Raw genomic sequence first — 24,529 nt, 5'->3', positions numbered from 1 at the left:
TATCTTAATAAACATTTCATCTCGTTTATTTATTCCCTTCTGATTCTGTATTTTAACTCTTTTGTTTTTATGTATATCTTTTTGCTGTGGTTTTCCTTAGTTTTATAAAATAATACTTATTTATGTGAAAACTAATTGTTTACAACATTTTCTATTAATATTATCTAAACTTATAATAGTATTTAGTACTATTGTTTATCATATTCTAATTTATTAAAATGTTTATATATATTTTTTTCATTTTACTGTAAAAATGTCAATTTAAATACAAAATTCTTAAATATCGTGGAATACTAATTTGTATTTTCTTATCTTTCCCAAGAGATATGCTTTGCAATTAAATGCCTTTTATTCGTAAGTTTATTTTATCTCCGTTAATTATTTGACATGTGTTTCAGTAACGATGGAATTCACAAGTCGCATACATAGTGAGTCATATACAACGCATGTTCGTTTGTGAGCCGCAATATTTTTGCATCCGCCGCAAGACTTTCAGAATAACGTTATCTCTCGTAAAGATAGCGACCATAGAAGAGACGTTGCTCATTCCGCACCGGTTAGACCGCGGAAGGATATCTAGGTGGTTACCAAAGGACTTGGTGGGATATCAGGAGAACAGACAGCAGCCACGGTACGAGAATGGAAAGGAGAAAGGGAGAAAAGAGTCAGACACACACCGGGCAGACTGGGCCACAAACGAATACTGGTGAGTAAATGCGGCAATGGGGAGAAGAGGGAAGCCTGGCGAAACACAGGGGAAGGAACGAGACGGAGAAAGAAGGAGACTCATGGTGGGGTTGGTTCACCAGCAGCTCTGAAACACGTGGGCCCTGCTTCGTGAGTCTCGTTCGGTAGTGCCCTCAGTAGTGCTCTCAGCTGCTCGTAGAGGATCTCGCACCGGATGTCCGTCGCGGACTTAGCGCGTCCACCGCGGCCGTCGAGGATGTGACGGCTCGTACATTGTTGTTATCAGGATATCGGGCAATTGTCATAAATACGATAAGTCTTTCGAAGTCTTTCGGATGCAATGGCCCCGAAAATACTGCTGGCATGCTTGCTTATCGCCGTCACGGCGAGCTCCGCTTTATCGTCTCCGGAGGATCATCACCGATTGCCTTCGCACAACCACAGAGTCGTTTGGCCAGTCTGGTATCGCGATAGACTTCTGCATGCCAGACACGATCGTTCAGATGACGAACACAGCGTCGTCCGAGAAACGACCACTACGAAGGGTCCATGGACACCGCTGCGGCCGCAGGTGTCAGTGACGAGATCACCGCAGCAGATAAATTCGGTATCGAGGCATCATCATGTGGAGCATAAATTGGGTGTTGTAACGATAGCAGAGCACGGTGGTACCAGGGTTACAGCGTATGCGGGTTATCAAGACAATCATCGGCCGAGAGAGGCCGTCACGCAGAGCTATCAGCTGATTCCGACAACAGCTCCCACATACACTAGACATCATACGGGGTGAGTATAGATAAATTTCGCAGGATTAAGAAATGATGGGATAATATAAAATAATTAATTTTCTAATATCATCGCAATTCAGAAGTTTCTTTATTGCGTATTCCATTTGAATGTGACTTAATTCAGATCTAGATTATTATAGTCTGATTAAAACAGAGTAGCAGATGTTATTTTAAATGAGTTAAAAGTTTAAAAGCTATTTATAATTTGCGTCTAGAAGTTTAAGTCATAAAAAATGCATTATTATAGATTAAAAATATTCTGGTAAAATAGTTTATAAAAAAAAATATACAGGAAATTATCTTGATACATAAACAGAATAGATATTTGCATAACAAGATCACGATGCAAATTGAGTAAACAGAAAAGAATGTATCTTTATGCAAAAACATTGCATGCCGTTGACAATTTGCAATATGTTATATAATTGGATTAAAGAAGTATGCAATAAATATGCAATAAAATATTATCATATATTAATAACGAATGCTATAAAAAAATATAAAATTGTACATAAGTTTATTTATATGTAAGTTTGAAACTTAATAGACTATATTTCTTTTACATCAAATATTATATACAAATCTCAATCTACATACTATAATTTATTAAGTACACATAATAATTTATTAAGTACATACCAAATGAATTTAAAGAAATTTAATCTATTTTTTCTCCGAATAAATCACTTTAAAAAAGAACCCCGATTTAGTTAGCCTTTTAATCAATAAGATTAATCAATAAAAGCATTGGTAGAGGCAAGATTGGATTAGAGAAATAGACAATTCGATATTCGCGTGTCTCGAATAATTCAAGCTCGCCGAGAGTGCAAAACGGGGCGCGATTACTCGTCGCGGCACGTAAATGGAAGTGAATGAACCGCGACGCGTAAATATACAGGGTCGCTAACGTGTCGCTGAATTACTATATTTACGAGCAATGAACGACACGCCACTCCGCGACCGCGCGATGATGTACGATCGCGCGCGATCGTCGACGGAATAAGGCCGTATGCGAACGCACCGCCGTTCAAAGGCGAGCCGCGAGCCGTTTAATTAATCGACCGATTAATTATCTCGCACGTAGAGCGCGTTTCTCTGTCGCGTACAATTATTGGGATTGTCTGCGAGCGACGGTGGATTCCTTTTGCACGCATGCAATGGCTCGTAACACGCGTGGATTAAAATTATCCAGATAAATGGCACTCTCTCTGTTACCGCGGCTTGTAATCCCAAGGTGCCAATTAACCTGATTGGTCGTACGCGATCATAAAACTTGACTTTCGCAAAATTCTCCGTGCAAGCCTCTTGTGTGTAGCTTTAAAAAATTTAAGGATGTATGTGACATATATTGAAATACTAACAAAAGCATTAAAATTTCATAGATTGTTCTACTATTTCTTCTGAATATTTGTGCAAAAACTAAGCACAATTCTTTTAATGGTTTTGGAAGTTATTTAAATTTAAAGTTACTATAGATTCTTATGGAAAATACCTATTGTAGCACTTATTGACAAATTTGACAAAGAAAAAATATTACCAATGAAATAAAAATGTTCTCATATATTAAGGAAATTCTAATAAATATTTGTGCAAAACTTGATTTAGATCCACTAATTCGTTTAAAAGTTATTTACTAAAAATTGTAGAAAAATATTATCTGTCTCTTTTTCTCTTTCCGTGAATTATTCGTTTTTCATTGTTTTTTGCAGTTAATTTCGGAGGATATTCACGATCAAGTTTTTGCCATAAATTAGGAAAAATATTAATTACAACTATTTTCTTTTACGAAGACGTCAAAATCCATATTATTTTGTAATACTTTAATTTTTTTCATAACCCGAATTTATTTTTTTAATTTTTCAAACAGTATAAACATAAGAAACATGTTTTCTTTTTAATTTTGATAATTTTTTGCTACTATTGTACATCCAGAACACCCTTAATATATAAAGCTGCTATTTTGTGACTATGATAATTTTTTATATGAAAATTTTATGTTTTGATTGCGAACAGCGAATAAAAAGACAAATTACAAAAATTCTGAAAACAAATTCAGAATATTCTACGATTCTAAAGATTATTAATTATATATGAATAATTTAGCGTATCTTTTTATAAAAATAAAACTCCTATATCATATTAATAATTAATTAATAATTACGTCAAGCGTGTGTAAAAGCATTTATTTTATAAATACTATATAATATAAATAACGTATTCATTAATTATATTTTTTTATTATAATTTAATAAAGAAGAAAAGGCATAATAGAAAAAGATATTTTCATTGAATTTTTGCATTAATTTATGTACTGGTACGTTTTCATCACATGTTATAACAGTCGCGCTGATTACAGTCGAGCGAAGTTCTGAGAAAATGATGGTTACTGCATTTTTTCTTGGAACAAGCAGCGTCAAATATTTTCATTCTCACCTCACATTTGCATCTTACACTCGCCTCCTCACAGGCGGGCATTAAGACCAAATCACTATACCGCGTAACTTTTATCACCTCCTGACAGTCACGAGATCATTGCGCTCTTCAGTATGATTCGATGATTGCCCGTCAGGAAGCCTTGCGGTCGTTCACGTCAGGCGCAGTAAAAAGCGCTCGTGGCAATATAAACACCGGCGAAAGAGCAAACTGGCGCCTGTACCACTCAATATTATTGCACAGTGATTTCATCATCTGTATTCCTCCTGCATTGCCTCTTATCACAAATTCTGTTTACTGTCATAATTGCATATTGACAAACAAGACTAAAAAGAATAAATATTTGAACCAGCTTCGAACAAATATTTTTGCAACATGATTAAATTCCTCTGTATAATCAAATATAACACATCATTAATATAATATTAAAACTAATATTTATATTAATAATATACATGTATATTTACAACCATATATTAATAACTATTTACGGCAATAAATGATGATAACCATTCTCCTTTTTCTGATAAGCTTCTAAAAAAATATCTCTTCAGACACAACATATTTCATTATGTAAAACACATATGCTGGCATTGAACAGATTAATATTCGCATGACACGTACATGCATGTGTAGAATCTCTAGTTACTATTTAATCCGAGTGCAATAATTCGATGTTCTACCTTGCGAGTCGCGATCGGGTTGCCCAGATGCGTGCCTCGGGCTAAAAAATCTTGTAAACCTGTCCGAGATACCAGTGTGCGTGCTCCTCTCTTTCTCTTTCTCTCTCTCTCTCTCTCTCTCTCTCTCTCTCTCCATGTCATCATGCATACACGGTCAAACTCGCGTGCACCTCGCGTAGAGGATTTCTCAACGATGCGGCAGATACGATGTGCCGGATCGTGTCATCGATTTAAGTCCATTGACGCGACGATCATAACACTTAAAATGTGATTTATCCATTTAAAGTCGTCGAAAAAATTTATGGATGACGTTTGCGCGATATCAAGATGCCGTGTCACGTCGCAATTTTGATATTCAGAATCGTTTATCTCGCTGATGCGATGCACGAGATGCGTATCGACCGAAGACTAACTTCTTTTTTTTTTAATTGACAGAAAGAAATTATAAATTTAAAGTAAATTTTGTCGATAATTATTATTTTTTCTTGAAATGTGTAATGTAATAATTCTTGAAATAGGACTGCACAAGACTTAAGGTAAGATAATATTCATAAAAATATTCTATTGGTATTGAAAATTTTTGCAAACTTAAATCTTGTCTTGATCCTGAATCTTGATGCAAAAATATCGTCTTGTATTATCTTGTTTCAATTTTTATTAACAATTTTTATTTAATAAACAATTGTTTAAAATAATATATATGTATTTAATTAATTATATATATAAAATATATATAATTATATATATAATTATATATACAAATTAAATATATATATAATATATATATATATATATTTAACAATATATATGTATAATTTTTATAATGTATAATAATTTAAGATCATTTTTCCTTTCTCTCTCTCTCTCTCTCTCTCTCTCCTTCTCTGTCTTTTTTTCATTTAGTTCTCCAAAAAATTATTACATACACATATATATATATATATATATAAATATACATATAATATAATCAAAGAACTGCGAATATGTACTGTGCGCACAGTTTTGTATAGTTGAAATTTTATACTTTTTAGTTTCTTTATTGTATTAATTCTTTTCAAATTTATTAATATAAATGTTTTTATTTATTAAGTAAATTTTTTTTAAGTTTGTATAATACAGTAATTTTTTCTCATCTAATTTGCACAAATATATATATTTTATTTTTTTTATTAAAAAGCAATGATCTTAATCTTGCTATTGTCTTGATAACTAATTAAGAATCTTGTCTTGAATCTCGAGAAGAGACAAGACAATATCAAGACTATTGATATCTCGTGCAATTCTATCTCGGAGAGAGTTTAAATCTATTTAACACATTGATAAAAAACATATGCAACACGATGATTATGCACGTTTCTCCCCGTAATTAACCGCTATTGTTGCACATATCTATTGTTTGAGCGAACATGAAGATATGGACCATGGCATTCCTTACCGCCGGCCACGTTTTGTCTCGATTATTTATGTTGCTTCAGCTTGCGACACCGCTCGAGTGATCGATGAGCATCGAGCGGGAGAAATGCGAATAATGAATATTCAAGCTGTTCCGAGTACTCCAGATAGCTATCCTGCAGTGTCACTCTTAGGCACGTTTCACTGCTCGGCGCGTTGCCATTGCTTATCGCTATAGAACTCAACATCGATGGCTGATCGATGAGCAATGAGATTATAAAGAGGCAGGTGTCATTCGTCGATGTAATATGTTCTCGGGAACTATAAAACGTGCGTTCCATCATCCCCATCACAAATGTTAACAACTATTTTCCGATAATATACGCGAAGCTATCGTATTGCGACTCAATAAAATTACAAATAAGTATATCAGTTATAATATTCACACATCTCTCTCCATCCAGTTATAGAATTATTTATATAACAATTATTTTTATATATGTTATTAAATTAATAGAAATTATCTGGTTTATTTAATTTTTCAATTTATCATCATCTTTTTAAGCAAAATTGGCAAAATAAATGGCAAAATTTATTACTTGTAAAAATATGGTCATTTGTAACTTGTCAAACAACCAATATTATTACATATTATTATGCATAATATTATGCAAATTGAAATGCTTTTAAAGTATAAATCTTATAATTTAATATCAGATAAGATCTCTTTCTATTTTTTTTTTTAAAGAAAGAAAGATAGAGAAAAGCATCGAGTAACGTTCTCTTGAATCATAGAGAGCTCGTTAAGTGTGTTTGCAAGATAAATGCATTAAAATTTATTAGCAAACTGATAAGATATTCTTTCATGTTTCTTTCGCTTCAAAAAAAATATTCAAATAGCTAAAATGTCTAAGAATCACAGACAATGTGGCACGCGAAAAACTTCTTTTATTTTTTTGCTTTTTTCCTCGTTTAATTAAAGAGTTCGTTAAATGAATACGTGGAGATTGAATAGAGACGCAAACGTTATTTAACTTTTAGTATCAAGAGAAGAGTTTTTTTTTTAATTTTAATGTATGTTTCTTACAATACCTAAAGTCTTAATTTTTAATCTGCATTGCACAAACTTAATTGAATATTTGCGTCCTATAAGATTTCTATATATAGATTAAGCAAAATAAATATGCAAATGTAATAAAACTACAGATATAAATTTTAAAAATTCATACAGTATGACTTAAAAATAGCCCGTTCAATGATTCAAATACTAATTATTTTAATAATAAGCCAATTTATATGTCTTCTTGTTTATATCTTTACAAAACTTCATTGACCTGTTTAAAAAATTCTACATGTGAACTATACAGCTCGGCTATCTCGAGTGCTTTGCTTATGTTCATCAAGCATACTCATTACTTGAGTCCTTAAGAAATGCCAATAATATTTTCCACCATTTGCTTAAAGTAAGAATAATTAATTAATAATTATTTAAATCATACTTAAACTACGTAATTTTAATAATCAATTGTTTTTCTGCTTATTTCGTGCATGAGCAATGCAAGGAAATAAAGCACGTAGTTAAACACATTCGCGAAAGCAACTTTTTAAAGCACAACAAAAGCAAAGTTAATTTAAACAACAAACAATGTTTTGAAAAAGAAATATAGAAACTCGACGAGAAACTGCGTATGTCTCTTATCGGATAAATATGTTTTTCAATCTACAATTATGATAATAACTGTATTTTAAACCGAATTAAAAACATGATTTTTATCGTATTATCTATTGAGACAACGTTGTTACGAGCGCATTTATAAATTTGTATAGTGCCTTAATTTTTCTTGCGTATCTTTTTCATAAAATTTTCATATATAACGACGTATATATTAAAAATAAAATTATCTTTAAATTATCTTAATATTTTATTTGCTTTGACAAAACATTTAAATAGTAAAACCATGTTAATAATATTATGTCGTTTCAATTTTTATATCAGATTATATCAACAAAAAATATTAATTTTACAACATGGTCAATAATGATATACTTATATCTTTTAATATAGCATTGCAATAAATTGCAATAAATAAAGACCTAAATTTAATTACACGCATTCAGCATTAATGTGCAAAAATATCAGTTTTCAGTTTATATATATAAGCCTGTAGAATCCGTGAAACATTATATTAATCGTGCTTTCATACTCGGCAACTCGGCGCACGTACAAAATCATTATTTAAATTAAAAATACAGTGCTCTGTTGTATTCGATGGAACGAGCTTCATGGAACGTCGGAAGTGCAGAATATGCATCCGCATACTGAGCACTGAGAGCAAACCACTGAAGCGTATGCAAAGTGCATATAAGCGATAATGTACACAATATGCATATTAAATACGATAGTACGATTAATATCGATGTCGTTAATTTATAAATATACTTTATGCGCGTGCCAGAGATTGACGTACACTCTTAAGATATGATTTCTTTTTTACACTGAGAAATTTTTATTCTGTTACATTATTTTATTGAAACATACCATTTTCTCTTGCATTTCATTTCAAAGTTTCCATTTCGCAGCGTTGGCAGAATTTCTCTCGATCGGTAGTCGTGAGGAAAAAAAAGGAAGAAACAAAATTCCAGGGCCACAAATAGAGCACTACTTTTCGCGCTCGCGTCTTATTCTCTTTTTCTCCTTTCTCGCCAACCAGTATCCCACAGGATAAACATATCAGCGCCGGCCGTTCAACCCTGAGGATACTGCGTGAGATGCGTATTTTCTGAATTCGTCATTTCAAAAATGAAATTGCACTCAATTTTTAAAAATTTCTATATTTTTTTGACAATAAAAAGATGCATACCGTGATTTAGATTTTTAGATATCTATTCAATTAAATTAAAGACCGAATTAAAAAATATATTTCAAGAAATTAAGAGAGATGTCATAACTAATTATTATATTAATTATAATATATTAATTATAATAAAATAATTATATTAAAATTTATTTAATAAATGTATAATTTATGAAATTATTATATAAATATTTAATAATATTAAACATAAAAAATTTATGATTTTTCTCGATGCCTTTATTAAAGGAAAATTGATTTGAATATAATGATAAATTATATATAAAAAGCTGGTTCTAGCACAAGGTTTCTTGAGATATTGACATTTCCTTCATGAAAGTTTTGACTGATTTCGAATTAAGGAATTATGATTAAGTTCATTGTTGCATGAGAGCAGTATAAGGTATCGGGAACCTAATTACGGAAAAGTTAATCGATATTGCTTCCCCAAAGTTTCGAAACTCTCGCACAGAATTTTCACGCGATAGCAGCGTGTGCGTGCTTCGACCCATGACCTTATAATTTCGCGCGAAGGCCGTGAGCATCGATCGCTCGTTGGATCAGGGGAAGACGTACAATTTCGGTGGACGTGCAGGAACTCGACATTGAATCATATCAAAATGATTTATCTTTCTCTCTCGGCTCCCCTGACAGTTGCCAGCGGATAGTAACGATCGCGAAATAACGAAAAAGCTATATCGAGATTCAAAAGATAGATAATCGAAGAACGATACTAGTGACAGAAGAATCTGAGATTGCAGATTTTTTAATAGGCGCACTGGAAAAATAAAATAAACAAATTATTGCAAAAAAATTCATGGAAAGCTTATATAAAAGGTAGGTACTATTCTCATAAAAATATTTTTAACTTTGTATAATCAAAATTAGAAATACAATTTTTCTAAATAATATTCAATAAACAAAGATAAACAATGATAAACAACAGAACTTTATTTACGTTTGTCAAGTGAAAGTACAATATAACTTCACTATATAGTGTTTTAGATCGCGGTCGGAAGAAACTGAGAGATAAACGATCGAGATGGATGCTCGCAGCTCGATCCTGCCACGTTCGATGATAGCGGCTTCATGTAAATCCATTAGCGTGAACTTTTATCCGCAGGCCGCGGACGCGAGAGGTGAAAAGGTCAAAAGCGAGAGAAGAGAATGGGCGGATAAGGCGCAAGACGCACGTACACTTGCGCTGATGCATGCGCTATGCATTTGTACAGACTAATGCAGGAGTATCCTTAGGTCTTGTTTTGTTTTATTTACATTAAATTTACAAGAAATAAATATCTATAAGGAAACACTTCTATAATTGAAATTGTACTCACTATTCATGTTTTTTACGCCTAAAATGTTTCACATGACGTGTTACGTTTAATTTAATAAAAAAAAAATAAATAAATAAATTATATATAAATAATGTATAAATTATTATTATATATATATATATATATATATATATATATAAAATATATAATCCATAAATTAATATACATATATACATATAATAATAATATAATATAATAAACTTTTTTTCATTTTTTGCTTTATGCAGACTATGACATCCATTAGTTTTTATTCAAATATTGTTGTTTTTATCATCATTGATCATCGCATTGTTGAGTTAGATAATTGTTGCTTTGAAAATAAAAAGGTTATTTATAACAAACAAAAACAAAAGGATATACATAACAAACCTTTACGGTGCGTTAAGATTTTGCTTCCTAGGGCCGTTGAGTCATTGTCGATTCTTTTTCAGAGTTTCCTCAGTGCATAAGAACATTACACTTGAAATAAATATATTTTAATAATCTTTTCTATATATATATATATATATATATATATATATATATATATATATAAAACACGTGTGTGTGTATTTAAAAAACTAGAAAAATTTGAGAAAATATATTTTAATTTTTTTTCTATATAATAAAAATAAATTGATACAATAATCTTTGTCATGCTCAAAATGATAATAAGCGATCAAAAGCTGCTGGAAGGAAAAAAATTTTTATTCGGATTCTGTTAATTAAAAAATTAAACATTAGGCGCTAAAAAAATGAGAATTAATTTTAAGAGATATATCTGAACATTTTAAAGAATCATTTATATAGATTTAATCTGCTTAATTAGATAAAAATAACTGCATAATAATATCTTTAAGCCTCAGAGTCAAGATAAAATTAAAGACGTAGTTTCTAGGTGCTATCAATCATATCTTGCGCTGTGATTGTGCAATGTTGTTCGATTGACTTTACTAGAAAGTTCACGCTTTGCAACGTCGCTTGCCCAACCTAGTCTCGCGTGTAAAATTGCATTACGAGAGAATTAATAGATAACTATGAAGTTTATAGACAAACGTATGGCAAGGAACAAATGGTGTTCAGGTACATAAACTCTACTCGCCAAAGAAAACGAGCGAGTTGGACGATTCCGCATATGGAGATGCAAGAAAGTCGAAGTCGTCTTTTTCTTTTTTTTTTTACCGACGAATTGCCGGTATTTGTTCTGGGAACGGTCGTCGAATGAGAACTGGTTCTCGATTCACCGAATACAATAGCCGGGATGTTGCGAGATTTCAAGCAAAAATCCTAAAAATACATACATGTGGAATCAAACGCTTCCGATTTTCTGAAATCAATTTGAATGTCAAATTAAAACGTTTAGAGAAGAATATCAAATTGTTAGAATTTACTGCTCCTATTTTTAATAATGTACATGGAATCACGCGTAACGTTTGAAAAATTTCAATTATTCAACATGTGGGATAAATTTTTTTTTTTTTCCATCGCGAAAACGCGAGGGAGACAGAATAATGGCATTTATGCCCTTTAAGTTTAATGATACTTTAAAAATTAATGCAAAATATGCTTTGTATCCCACGTTCGTCTTCAAATAATTAAATGGCAAGATACGTCGTGCGCATCATCGGGTAACGCGTAGAAAACGAAGCCGAGGAGGCAGTAATGAGAGACGTTGCGCGTCTTATTGGCACCGCGTAGGCGCATAATTACTTCACCTGAGCGGTAACCTGGGTAACCCATCATCAAGCAATTTTGTAATTTGGAAGTTTTGCGCTGCCTGCCCGCGGCTCCCGTTGCACCGTCGCGCATTCCGCCAAGAGAACAGCTTTCGACGCGCAAGAGATGCAATCTCTAAATGAACGACCGGCGATTCGCCGCCGCTTTCGCAAATATGGACTGTGCGTTCTTGGACAGCGCAGACCAGCAATTTCTTTGTTTATGGAAACACCGAGGGGCCCGAGATTAAATGAGACCGTAGACGCCACCAGAATTTTTTCAAAGACTCAAATGGCGAAGAAAAAAATTTTTAAGATAAGAATCTGAAATCCTCCTTTATTATATTATAATTGCTTCAAAAACTGTGTTATAATAATTCTCTTGAAATTTGATGATAAAGCATTTTTTATTATTTTAAGCAATGAACAATTTAAGGAAATAATATTTCTTTCATTATCCTTTTCATATTTTATATATATATATATATATATATATATATATATATATATATATATAATATTAAATTTTATATTTTTATACTAACGGAAATTTTATATTATAGATTTCTATATTCTTATCTTTTTTTATATATTTATATATATTGTATGTAAAATCAATCGCTTTTATATCAATATTCGCGCATAAAAATTAATACATAATGCGTAAAATAATATATAGTTATGAGAATAAATATTAAATACGTGAATCTTACTGAGCTGTTGCCAAACCAATTATGTATAGTGCAGTGAACGATGAAGAATCCTAAAAAAAGCCTCATGTAAGCAGTTCTTCAAAGTGCAGATCTGAAATTAGCAGGCATGAATCACTACGAATCACCTCGAAGGATCAATGACCGACAAACTCTCGTTAACGAATACATCGCGCAATTTGCAATACAAAATTATTTTCATATCGTTCGTTCACACTTGAGTGACTCGTGATGATTACACGCAGTGTTTAACGAGATGAAAGTGCAACGTTTCTCTTAACTTAAAAGCTCTTAACTTAAAGTCGAAAAAATAATTTCTTTCTTTTTGGCACAATGCATATGTATCTTTCTCTCTCTATGTAGAAAAATATTTAAACTGTAATATTATTTAGAGAAATATTTTAAAATATTTTAATATTTTTCATATTTTATGCCGTATATTTCTTTCGAAATATGCTATAAATTTAATTTATTTATTGTTATTTTTTTTAACCTTTTAAGAAGCATAACAAAAAGTTAATTTGATTTATTTATGTATTAGAAAAATTTTTAAAATTTAATGATAAAAAGATGATTCAAATTTTAAAAAATATTTTCTCATATTTCATAGAAAGAAAACTCGTGCTTTGTGCTGAAAGGCATTTAAGCAGCAAAAGAATAATAGGAAAACATTTACGAAAGAAGTTTTTTATGCAATGCAGAAGGCTTCCCCTTATATATTATATATTAGAAGGATACCGTGCTGAAAAAAATATTTTGGCAGTGCATGGAACTCGTCCAACCATCTTAAAAATAACTTTTGAGATAAGCTGTTATTTTAGTGATAAGCTATGCGGATGCAGCTGTGAGAAAGCAAAATTACCGCCAAGAGGTGTTATCATGATTTGTAATTGAAACATGCAATATATAGGTGCATTATGGTGTTCAAGCCTCGAATCCTGAAATAAGATACGTCATAATTTTCAAGTAGCTCGCGCAATCTTTCAGGAGTACATTGAAAGATTGTTATTGTATGCACATTACATTCGTGTATTAAATTTTTTGCATCACACTATCATAAAAATGTCACATACGGTTACATATTTGTACAGAAAATAAAAATGTAATAGCTCTCAAATGTATTTGTAATGTATATGAAATTCATAAAAATGCTTTCTTTGAATGTTATTATTGTAAAGAAATTAATAGACTTTGTTTATAAAAATAAGTGTTACGTGTAATAAATTTAAAATTATAGTTTTATATTAAATTAAATTTATTATATCACAAAAATATTGAAAAATTAAAAAATTTTTCTATTACATAGAAAAATAGAAATTAATTTAATATATGGGCTTAGCATAATTATCATTATCCTTTTAGCTTTGTTCTGAGCTACAAAATTTATCGAAGACATTTTTTTGTAAATTGGCTCGAGTTGACTGATATTTTGGAGTGATATAAAAAAGTGGGATGTAACGAGTATTCAGGACTGTACTTGATCAATTCAGTTGCACTTATAAAACAACAACCGATGACTGAGGAGCGAGGTAGTCAATGGAAAATCTTAAAAACAAATTGCCATACGGGCACAAACAAGTGGCACTTCAACTCTCCAGTTTCTTTGTTCCTCTTCGCAAAAGCGCCAGTCGAGATTCCACGTGTTTTGCATGCGGACTGCTCGTAAAACAAATGATCGTTATACCGCCGACAATCGATAGCTTTGTTTGCCCCTTCATTAGCTCGATCAAATCAATGTCCAGATCTGCCTTGAAATCTCAAATTATTGATTATTTATTACCTTGTTGCTCGCGTAACAAACAAAAATTTTACTATTACAAATCAAAGCAAATTTACTTTCTATCGCTGAACTTTGGTTTCTCAGTATTATTTGAGAATTAGTCATAAAATACGTTAAAATTCAAGCCAGTTTCTGATTTGATATTAAAAATATATCTGTATTTTAATGTAAATTATTAACATTACATTTGATGAAAAAGCAAAAAAAGAAAATGATTTTCTCTTAATTTTCACTATTATTTAAAGAAGTTGATAATGTCTTTAATCACAATATAAAAAAATCTTAATATATATATCTTATATATTACATATAGTGGCTTCGTGTAGAAGCCGTTGACTGATAATCAGCAGATTGATCCCAAATTCGAATTCGTTCGAACCTTTATCGCCCATATGCCTCTCCCAGAGTGGGCGGCTGAATGAAGGATGCTTCATAGATACTTCACCAAGACCCTGACCTTAGTAATATCAGTATTGATTTACTATCTTTCTTATGTATCTGATATTTTAACAGCACAAAAAAAATGCGCTTATGTAATCATCATATATACGTTTTTAGATATATAATATCATTTTACATTAATTTTTAACTACCAACGTTGGAATTATAAAGATAATTTTTATATTTTTGTAGTAGCTCGATAAAGTGCAGGTGATTAATATGCTAATGATAAACACAACAAATAAATAATGATAATAATTTATAATTCATTAAATGCATTTAATAAATACAAACAATATTAACGATAATAGAACGATGTCATCTGTCACATAATAGATTTCAGCTGTGATTATTTTTTATGAAATTATTATTTCATAAAATTAATTTATGGTTACAGGTAATTTAATTTTTATGAACACTGACTAATTCGGGGAAGGAAATTGCCATTCTTTGATCTCGTTGAACGCTTGATTTCTTTATGACCGACCGCATAAAATTGCAAGCTGTGAAGCGCGCATCTGCATGAGATCGCGTGGTGTATGGGAAAAAAGAAAACAGTGTGCTAATGTTTATGAAAAATCGGGGAGTAAAAGATCAGTGTTTATTGCCCCTACACCAGACGTACAAGATGTGTCATGCATTTCCGTGCTAAATTTGCACTTTGCTTTGTCTGTAGTTAGAATTTATTGTTGGATATTTTTTAACGAAAAATTATATTGACTCTTTTACGGTTCTTTTATTTATATCATTAAAAAATATTGTTATTAAATAATAAAAAAATATTTGCAAAAAATAATTATTAAAATTATTTAAAATCTATATAGTTAATACATGAATAGAAATTAAAAAATTATTAACTTATTATTTAATAAATTATTATTAAATTATCAATTACTTATTATTTAATAAATTTATGTGTTTTATTTTGTTTTATTAAATTATAATAATATCATATATATATATATATATGGACATACAAAAAATATTAATTTCTAGTTAATATTTTATGAAGTTAAATTATAATAAATAATGTTATTTATTTTTGAAATTTTTTAAAAATTGAATCAAAGTATTTTGTATAATGTAAAATTTTATTTCTTGTATTTACTAAAGAATCATTTTTATATCTGTTTTAAATTTTAGAAATGAACCAATTACATAAGTTCTACGAAATTTATAATATTATTCGCAGACTTATAACTTTACACAAAACTCATATATCACAATATACAGCATTTTATATCTAACAGAAAGAAAATTGAAACATATATAATCTTTATTCTCATAAGTATTAAACTTAACTGTCATGTAGATTTTATTGGCCTAATAAACTTGACATGAATTACGAGATTCATAAAATTTACTGAACTGATAGTTGTCGGCTTGCCGAAGGAGTGTTGTCTCTGCAACTTATTCTCGCATAGACACAAAATACAGTCGCACGGGGAAGGCATGCTCGTTAGGTTCGTAAAGACGGTAAAGGAAATCGTCGTCATCACCGGTGAAAATCTACGCGAGCAACAGACAGATGTTCGAATGTAACAAACGATCACGATAATACAACGTCGCGTTAAAGTCTACGTGGTGTAGTTAGGAATGGAAACCATCCCGAGATCACAGCTAAGATTTCGGAAGCGTTTAAGAGAGCCGTAGACATGCGAGCATTTGATGCGATAATTCATTCGGGATTTATCACCCTTCGGCCAAAATCTTATAAACCGCGTCACGCGACGGCACCTTTGGTCGTTATGCATCTGATATGGAATGTTGCTGATTTTATTATGCTGATTTTATTTTCTTATGCATTTTATCGTCATTTACATTGTACAGAAAGAGAATATTTAGTGCGATTTTTGCTTAAATCAGATGTGATTACAATTTTTAAATAATTTTATTATATATATTTATGTACAATATATGTATATACAGAGTTGTTCCGAACGTTTCAGCCAGACTTTCAGATCTTATAGGAAATTTAATTCTGAACAAAAAATTTTTTATAAACATGAGTCGAAAAATGCTTTCTGAAAAAGTTATCGTTCAAAAATCTCTGAAATCGTGATTATTTTACACATTTTTCCAAATATCATGGAAAGTGCGTCTTTAAATAAAAAGTACCGAAACAAAAGTTGTAGAAAATTAAATTATCTTTCAAATGAGATTAAAATGATTGTTGTACGTTCCATAGATTTTTATATAACCAATTTCAAATAGGAGGAAATCCGTAAAGCGACTAGATCGGTTATTACTCAATGCCGAAAGTGTATTGGAGCTAGAGGGGGACATTTTGAGAACAGTTAGTTTTTTCACGTCTTTATTCTACTTTATTCTACATTTTCTACTATTACGTGCTATTTTAGTTTAAAAAAATTAATTTTATTTTCATAAAAGAAAAAGATTTTTATTTTTTATTTTTATCGTTTTTTCAAGAAATTTATTAAGTTTCATTTTCTTTTTATTTCATTTTCTTTTCATCTTTTGCTCTTCCTTTTAAGTTTCATTTTCTTTTTATTTCATTTTCTTTCCATCTTTTGCTCTTCCTTTATCAGAGCTTTTTAAGCGATAACTTCTAAAGAAAGCATTTTTCGATCCATATTTATACAAAATTTTTCGTTCAGAATTAAATTTCCTATAAGATCTCAAAGTCTGACTGGAACATTCGAGGCCACCCTGTATATATATGTGTGTATTTTTAAATAGAAATAAGATTTATTTTAGAAACAATACTGATTCTACTTGTCGATTTTTTCCGTTTTTTTTTTTATGATACTTACAATATACAAGTGCAGAGAAATGATTATCAATCATTCAAGCTACGTAAAAGAACTTTTTAAGCCATTCTACACGTAACAAACTCAAGTATTTATAGCAATACCGGTATCTCATTAGCTACGATAATATTTTAAATCGATGGAAATATACATATGCACTTTGGCCGATGTAGTTGCCAATCACTTCGGTGTACTGATCCTTAACCCACGCTGTATAAAACTGGTCCAGTAACTGGTTGGCGCGTAAATACCGCGGTTGATGAGACGAGAAATTTTTCAGGATTTTCCGTCATAAATCATCCGCGCGCCGTAAATCACCGATAATTCTGTCGCTGGGAAACACGCTCTTGCTTCTTGCGACAATTTAGTTTTTACGTTTGTCAAAATGTCCGTTCAATATCGTAAAAAAATGGAGAGAGAAACAGTCTTATCGTTGTCTACCGAGACACGTGTGGAACAAACTGGGAGCAATAGTTCTCGAACCAGTATTCCCACGCGAATATCCTCCGAACCGTATCTGGACCCCCGTCGTGCAACGTATTTCACGAGATTTTTCGTAAAGAACACGTCACGCAGACGATTTCCGCGCTGGAGAAAGCTTGAAGAAAGCATTGTGAATCATTAAAGAACCCTAGTTATCAATAGGCATGGATGTGATAGATTATACGATATTAACAATAAGTGATGAAAGACAATTATCTGGCTTCCATGTAGCATGTTATGATTTTGCTAGCATATTATAATTTTATAGTACGTCATTTATATATGTATCGCAATATTACTGACTAAAGAGATGGGATTAATTGCAAAGTATTCTATAAAAAATTATATATATTTTGTCAATTATATGATTTTCGATATTCTTAAAATTGATGTAGCAAAAGTATAATTTAATTACAACTTGTTTTATTTCAACATTGGATTTTGTTACTATTTTTTTATGTCTAGACAAATTTTAACTTTATATCAAATTTTTTTTTAAATAAAATATCTGATATTAAAAAATTGATATTAAAATATCGGATATTAAAAATTAGCAACTCAATACGAATAATATAAAATAAACAATATCATAAACAAGAGAAAAGCGTTAAGTTCAAAACATTAATTTTGCTGAATAAGCTTATGATGGTGAAAGTGATGATGGCATTAAGAAGCCGTTCAAATGGACAGTACATTCACGAAATGCGATCACATGCTGTGCTAATCTCTCTGATCATTTCTCTCTCAAATAATTAGATAAACTCCTTGCCCTTACTAGCACGTTCTTGCAAATTCATAATAGAGTAGTTTTGGATTTCCCAGGAACACCTATTAATGAAAATTATGTTTAAAAAAATCGAAATTTTTGTATTTAATATCTGGGAATCATAAGACTGATATTTTTAAGAATTTCGCTTAAATTTATTTTTGTGTCTGTCCATAACTTGCAAATTATAACATACTATGCTGCATTAAAAATCACAATTATAACAGTATATTTAAAACTGTAATATTATTATTAAAATATATTATTATTAAAATATTATCATTAAAAATTATTGTTATGTTAATTATTATTAAATTATATTAATAAGTTAAATTTATTGCACGTCATATATCGCAAGAAATAATAACAAGACTTTATAAACTTTGAAATTATATATTATAAATATAAATACGATGCGGACAAAGACTTGCAGTGAATAAGCTGCATTCAGCGCTGAATGTGCAATGAGAAAATAGAACTATGCATTTGAGTTAATAAAAAATTTAATGGCGGCGAATTTGCGCATATATAAGTGCATATAATATCCTTTGTGCAGTCATTCATGACAGATCCAACGATAGATCGCGTTTCTCGCGCCTCTCGAGCGAGAAACCGACGGAGACGGGGACCACCGAGTCCTCAGTATTCATTGTTGGGACAGTAAATGTCGTGTTACGTTTCAGCAAACACGACAGCGACATGGTGAAATGCAATTTTCTACGGCCTGACGATGACGAAGTGGTACTGTCAGGCAAGCGTTCGTTCCGATGCCTAATTATACGATTGCCACATGTTATAAATCGTTGAGAGTTTTCCGCTATCTGATACACACCATCATGTTTCGCGATTTGTCTGTTCTTGCTAAGTGATTTGATGATAATTTCAAGATTTAATCTTGATCCCAGATCATACAATAATATTATTCGTTTTACTTTCAAAGTTCTCTTGGTCCTTAATCAGAAATACAATCGGTTTCATATCGTGTAAGCTTGATTCCAAAGCCGGCTCGAGCCATGACAAGCTGTAATACCGTCATCAACGCAGATACTTATTTCGTCTGTATGTATCCGATCGGCCTTCGTATTTTACGATTTAAGCGGCCTTCTGCATACTTTACGATTCAAATGATTGTGCTTTAGCGATCAGTTCAGTTGGAACGAACAGGCCCAACGTGGGACACGCGCACATTTATGATGACTATCGAAATGACCGAACCGCCGATTTAATTTTCCCGTCGCGTAAGCCGCAATAACGAAATGCAAAGCTGAAATCGATACAGGATCTGAAGAAAGGATTATTTGAAAATTCATATAAAGAGGATTCTTACTGATAATATCTGCAAAATAATATCTTTTATTATACATCCGGTTACTTTCAGATATAGCGATCACTGATTATCAAGTATTATGCATAATATATATATATATATATATATATATATATATATATATATATATATATATAATATATTTACAAAGAGTGCTTACTTTCTCTTTTGGATTAAAAATTAATATTTTGCATTTCAGGAGACGAGTGTGTACAAGACAAGCTCCTCTAACGTCTCATCATCATCTTGGGAAACAAATTAGGTACTTTGCACATCTCGTATAAATGTATAGGAACTTTTATCAGCATAAACCAGATATAAATCACGATTCAATTATTATAATTTTAGGATGAGTTACTCAAGAATATGTAAATATTTGTAAATTTATGAATATTTATAACGAAGAACTTTTCACTTCGACTTTTTTATTACAACATATACATTTCACGATGTCTTTTAAGCCTTTTATAATTTCTTGAAAAAAAATTTATGAAATATTCTAGATTAGTGTATACCGAGATGACTTCCAATTTTTTTTGCTGCCCGGGATGGTCGCAAGTTACTCATTTGAGTTTTGGTTGTAATAAACGTAAGTAGATTTAATGACAGTTTCTTTGAAATCAATTTAATTAATCTAATTTCTGTCTACAAATATAAAAAAAAATATAACAATTTAAATTATTTTAATATTTATTATCTATATTTGGAGTAATACAAAATATGATTTATGTAGAAGTGTGTGAATTGCGAGAATGCTTATTAACAATATAAAATATTACTTTAAATTATTAATATATTTGATATAAAGCATAGAATATTAATACATATATTCAACATTCTATTCATATAATATATTCTTGCGATGTTTGAACAATCTGGCATTATTTACAATTATATGAATCGACTAATCTAGATCTAATTGTTCTTCAGCCACGTGCCCAGCGCTATGTCTGAATGGTGGGATTTGTACCTCGCCTGGCAAATGCACGTGCCCTAAAGGTTATACTGGCAATCAGTGCCAGACAGGTAATTTTAATTGCATTTGCAAATTACGAACATCCACACTGTATAGCATTCATTGTTATTATTAGCTTTGACGAGAAGATTATACGAGCTAGAAATTATAGTATCGTTTTTTTCTCTCTTTTTCTCTCTCGTGGAATATCACATATATTATTAGGTCATTATTAGAACATCTATATATATTTATAGAAAATAAATAACACTATTTTGTGAAATAAAGTTTATTTAAAAAAAATATATAAATTCTCTTTTTCTCTCTCATAAAAATTTAAAATAATTAAAAATTTATTTTAGTTTTATCTTGACAAGATACGATAATGTGTTTTTATTATAAAAGGGGGAGATAAAGAACAAAAGTTAAAGTAAAATCCTCATTTTAAGTAAGCATAGAATCTTTTATCGTAATCACAATTGCTATTATAATACTAGCGTTTGCATAATAGTTTGCATATGAAGAACAGTGATTAGAACATTCGTGGAGCGCGACCAAGAAACGCTCATAAATCTATCAAGAAAACGCGACAACTGCTTGGTTGTAAGCCGACCGATGTAAGACATACAGGACACCGCAATACGGATTGCACTGCAGTTAATTTGGTGTTTGCGTGATCCTATCAAGAAACGTATCACTTCACGTCGATAATTAATTATATCTGATGATACCAGACACGAGAAGGCAACCGAGAAATCGATCAAGTTTCGCTTCAATGCTTATATGTCCTTAGAATAAATTATGTCTAATTACATGCATATATGCTATTATTATCTGACAATTTAATTAAAGTTAATATTTTAACCGAGTAAATGCAAAAAATATGTGAAACAAAGATCTTACGAAAAGAATTTAAAAAATTTCTAATATTAAATCAAGCTACATATAATTAAAATATTATTTTTTTATCTAATATATCCTATATCTTTTTAAAGCTAAATTTTTACTAAAATATATCTTTTTTTTTTTACTTCAAATATATTATTTTTAATGTTAAATAATTTTATATCTTTTAACATTTTTTGATACCATAAGATAATGCACTACTTATAGATAAATTGCAAAAAAAATAAATTAAATATTATTTAATATTTCTATTAATATTAATAAATAACATTAATATTTCTTTATTTCGCAGACGTGGACGAGTGCGCGATAGAAAAACCATGTGGACAACTTTGTATAAACCTACCTGGTAGCTATCGATGTCATTGTAGAACCGGGTTTCAACTTCAACAAGATGGTCAATCCTGTCGGAGGAATGGTGAGTATGCAAAGCGAGAAATTCAAAATAAAACTTTAGGAAGAATAACTTTGGGAAAATATGCCTATTTTTTTCCAGATACTGATGAAAATGCCTTTGAAGCTCGCGACTTGGAGAACGATTTTCACGATGTATCAACAACAAAAGATCCGATGTCTTCTCATGGTATGTACATATGTATAATTTAATTTAAAATTTAATTATATTTTTGTTTTTCTATCTATTAACTTCCTGTATTAATTCTAATCGTTTTTTTACAAAGATTTAATTTTATAATTAGTATTCCGTATTTTAAAATCGTGAACAGAAGATATTATAGTTTAAAGTAATTATATTTTGTCTTTACAATTAGAATATATTTGAGTTTCGATTTTCTCGTAATATCAATAAATATAGCATACAAAAATTTACGTTTTATAATTACAAGTTTATAAAAAGAAATAAATTAGCAAATAAATAAGTTTCACTTAAATTGTAGATGCAGAAAACGAAGTAAGCGATGATGATCAAGATTATGAGATCATCTTAAAAAGATTAACTAAATTGGAAAAGGTAAGATAAATACTTATCAACATAATACGTAATTAATAAGAAAACATATTAAAACTCTTTAGCAAGTGGCCAAAAACAGAAAGAGAGATACGGAGGCTTCCGAGATGAACAACAAAGTCACATTAGCGATCGAAAGCATCAACCAGATGAAGATAAATGTCGAGAATGTGGTATATATATTTGAGAAACATTAAAATACTATATATTCAAATCTCTCGATATAACGCATGACAAAAATCTCGCAAATAATTTCGCGTAATTAAATTTTACTGTATAAATAAATGTGCGCAAGAATGTGTGTATATTTATTTATACTTTTTATCTCTTTAATTTTTAGATTTTGTCTTTTTTATTACTCTACATATACAATATTAATATAATTGAAAATCGCGAACAATCATTTAGATCATTTATATATCTGCTACTTAGATTATAAGATACATTTATAATTATTTCTAAAAAAATAAAAAAGTATATTTTATCATGATCGATGATTATCGATAAGAGAGAAAGTATAATCTCGATTTATTAAACTTTCTGGTAATCTCCTTTATTTAAAATTTGTTATGTAAAAGTTGTATATGCGTGTCATGTAGCGAAATTTTTATCTTTACTTTCTTTATAATCTTATGAAAGAAACAAATATTATTTTTTAATATAATAAAAATAAAATTAAAAAAAAAAAAAAAAGAATTATATGATTTAAGAGTATAATTTCGCTTTGTTGCATTATTTCTTATTTCATCAAGTTATATCGAGATCAAAGTATATTAATAAAAACAGATACTAATTACATTATTTATGGATACGATTTGTTTCAGCAACTGATGCAACAGGAAGTATATGATATGAGAAGTAAGATGAAGCAGTACGAGGCAGAAGTGAGAAAGCTACACCATCTGATGAATCGTGTCGCGGAATTAGAAAATCGTATAAAAATACGCTGCAGATCAACAATACCAATAAATAGCGGGTTGTTGAACTTTTAATATTGCTATAGCGTCAGTCTATTATCAGTACTATTTAATACTAATAACGGATAGTAGTATTTTTATCATAAAGATTTTGCACCGTCAGAATGTTACGCAAAGACGCGATTAATATTTTTAAATAGAAAAGAATGCTGTATATTCAATAATAGAACTTATTTATTCTCAAACCATAGAATAATATTGGTCGCTTTTATCTCAAAATGTTGACATAATTTTAGTCATAAATTTTACACGGGATTTTCCTGCCGTGAAGTAATACCACTGCCATAATTTAATATTTGTTACACTTTGCAGGCTAGTAACAATAGTAGTATAGAATTTAAATATGTTTATTTGTACTCAATCTTTTTATATGTATAATAAAACAATGTGAATTTGTATTAGCAATCCTTTAGTTTAAGTTTTAAAAAAGATGAAAATAGTGTATCATATGACATTAAAAGAACGAGTGCATTTTTTATTCAAAGTTATATGAACAATTAAAATTGCCAAGAAAAAAAGGTTTTACATAACCCATAATTAAAATTCAGAAAAATTTTACTTAGCAAAAAAAGCATCACAA

At 30.3% G+C, this 24,529-nt stretch overlaps 1 protein-coding gene across 1 annotated transcript; it reads left to right on the top strand.

Annotated features, from left to right (window-relative positions):
- Window positions 1–642: 642 nt before the first annotated feature.
- Window positions 643–24,354, top strand: LOC126858917 (protein HEG). The gene is made up of 9 exons (XM_050609654.1): window positions 643–1,473; window positions 20,344–20,406; window positions 20,648–20,733; window positions 21,075–21,170; window positions 22,298–22,423; window positions 22,502–22,588; window positions 22,902–22,975; window positions 23,038–23,145; window positions 23,797–24,354. Exons 1-9 carry the CDS (start codon window positions 1,028–1,030, stop codon window positions 23,962–23,964), a joined length of 1,254 nt encoding a protein of 417 aa, XP_050465611.1. The 5' UTR covers window positions 643–1,027; the 3' UTR covers window positions 23,965–24,354.
- The last annotated feature ends 175 nt before the right edge of the window (window positions 24,355–24,529 follow it).

This window comes from Cataglyphis hispanica, chromosome 2 (genome assembly GCF_021464435.1).
Source record: "Cataglyphis hispanica isolate Lineage 1 chromosome 2, ULB_Chis1_1.0, whole genome shotgun sequence".
NCBI classification, from domain to species: Eukaryota; Metazoa; Arthropoda; class Insecta; order Hymenoptera; family Formicidae; genus Cataglyphis; species Cataglyphis hispanica.
The sequence above is the reverse complement of the archived record's forward strand: the minus strand, read 5'-3'. Positions and strand labels throughout refer to the sequence as shown.

Coding starts and splice junctions, on each gene's coding strand:
- LOC126858917 (XM_050609654.1), top strand. CDS start 1,028: ATGGCCCCGAAAATACTGCTGGCATGCTTGCTTATCGCCGTCACGGCG. Junction 20,407..20,647: donor CATCTTGGGAAACAAATTAG/GTACTTTGCACA, acceptor GAAATATTCTAG/ATTAGTGTATACCGAGATGA. Junction 22,976..23,037: donor GATTAACTAAATTGGAAAAG/GTAAGATAAATA, acceptor AAAACTCTTTAG/CAAGTGGCCAAAAACAGAAA.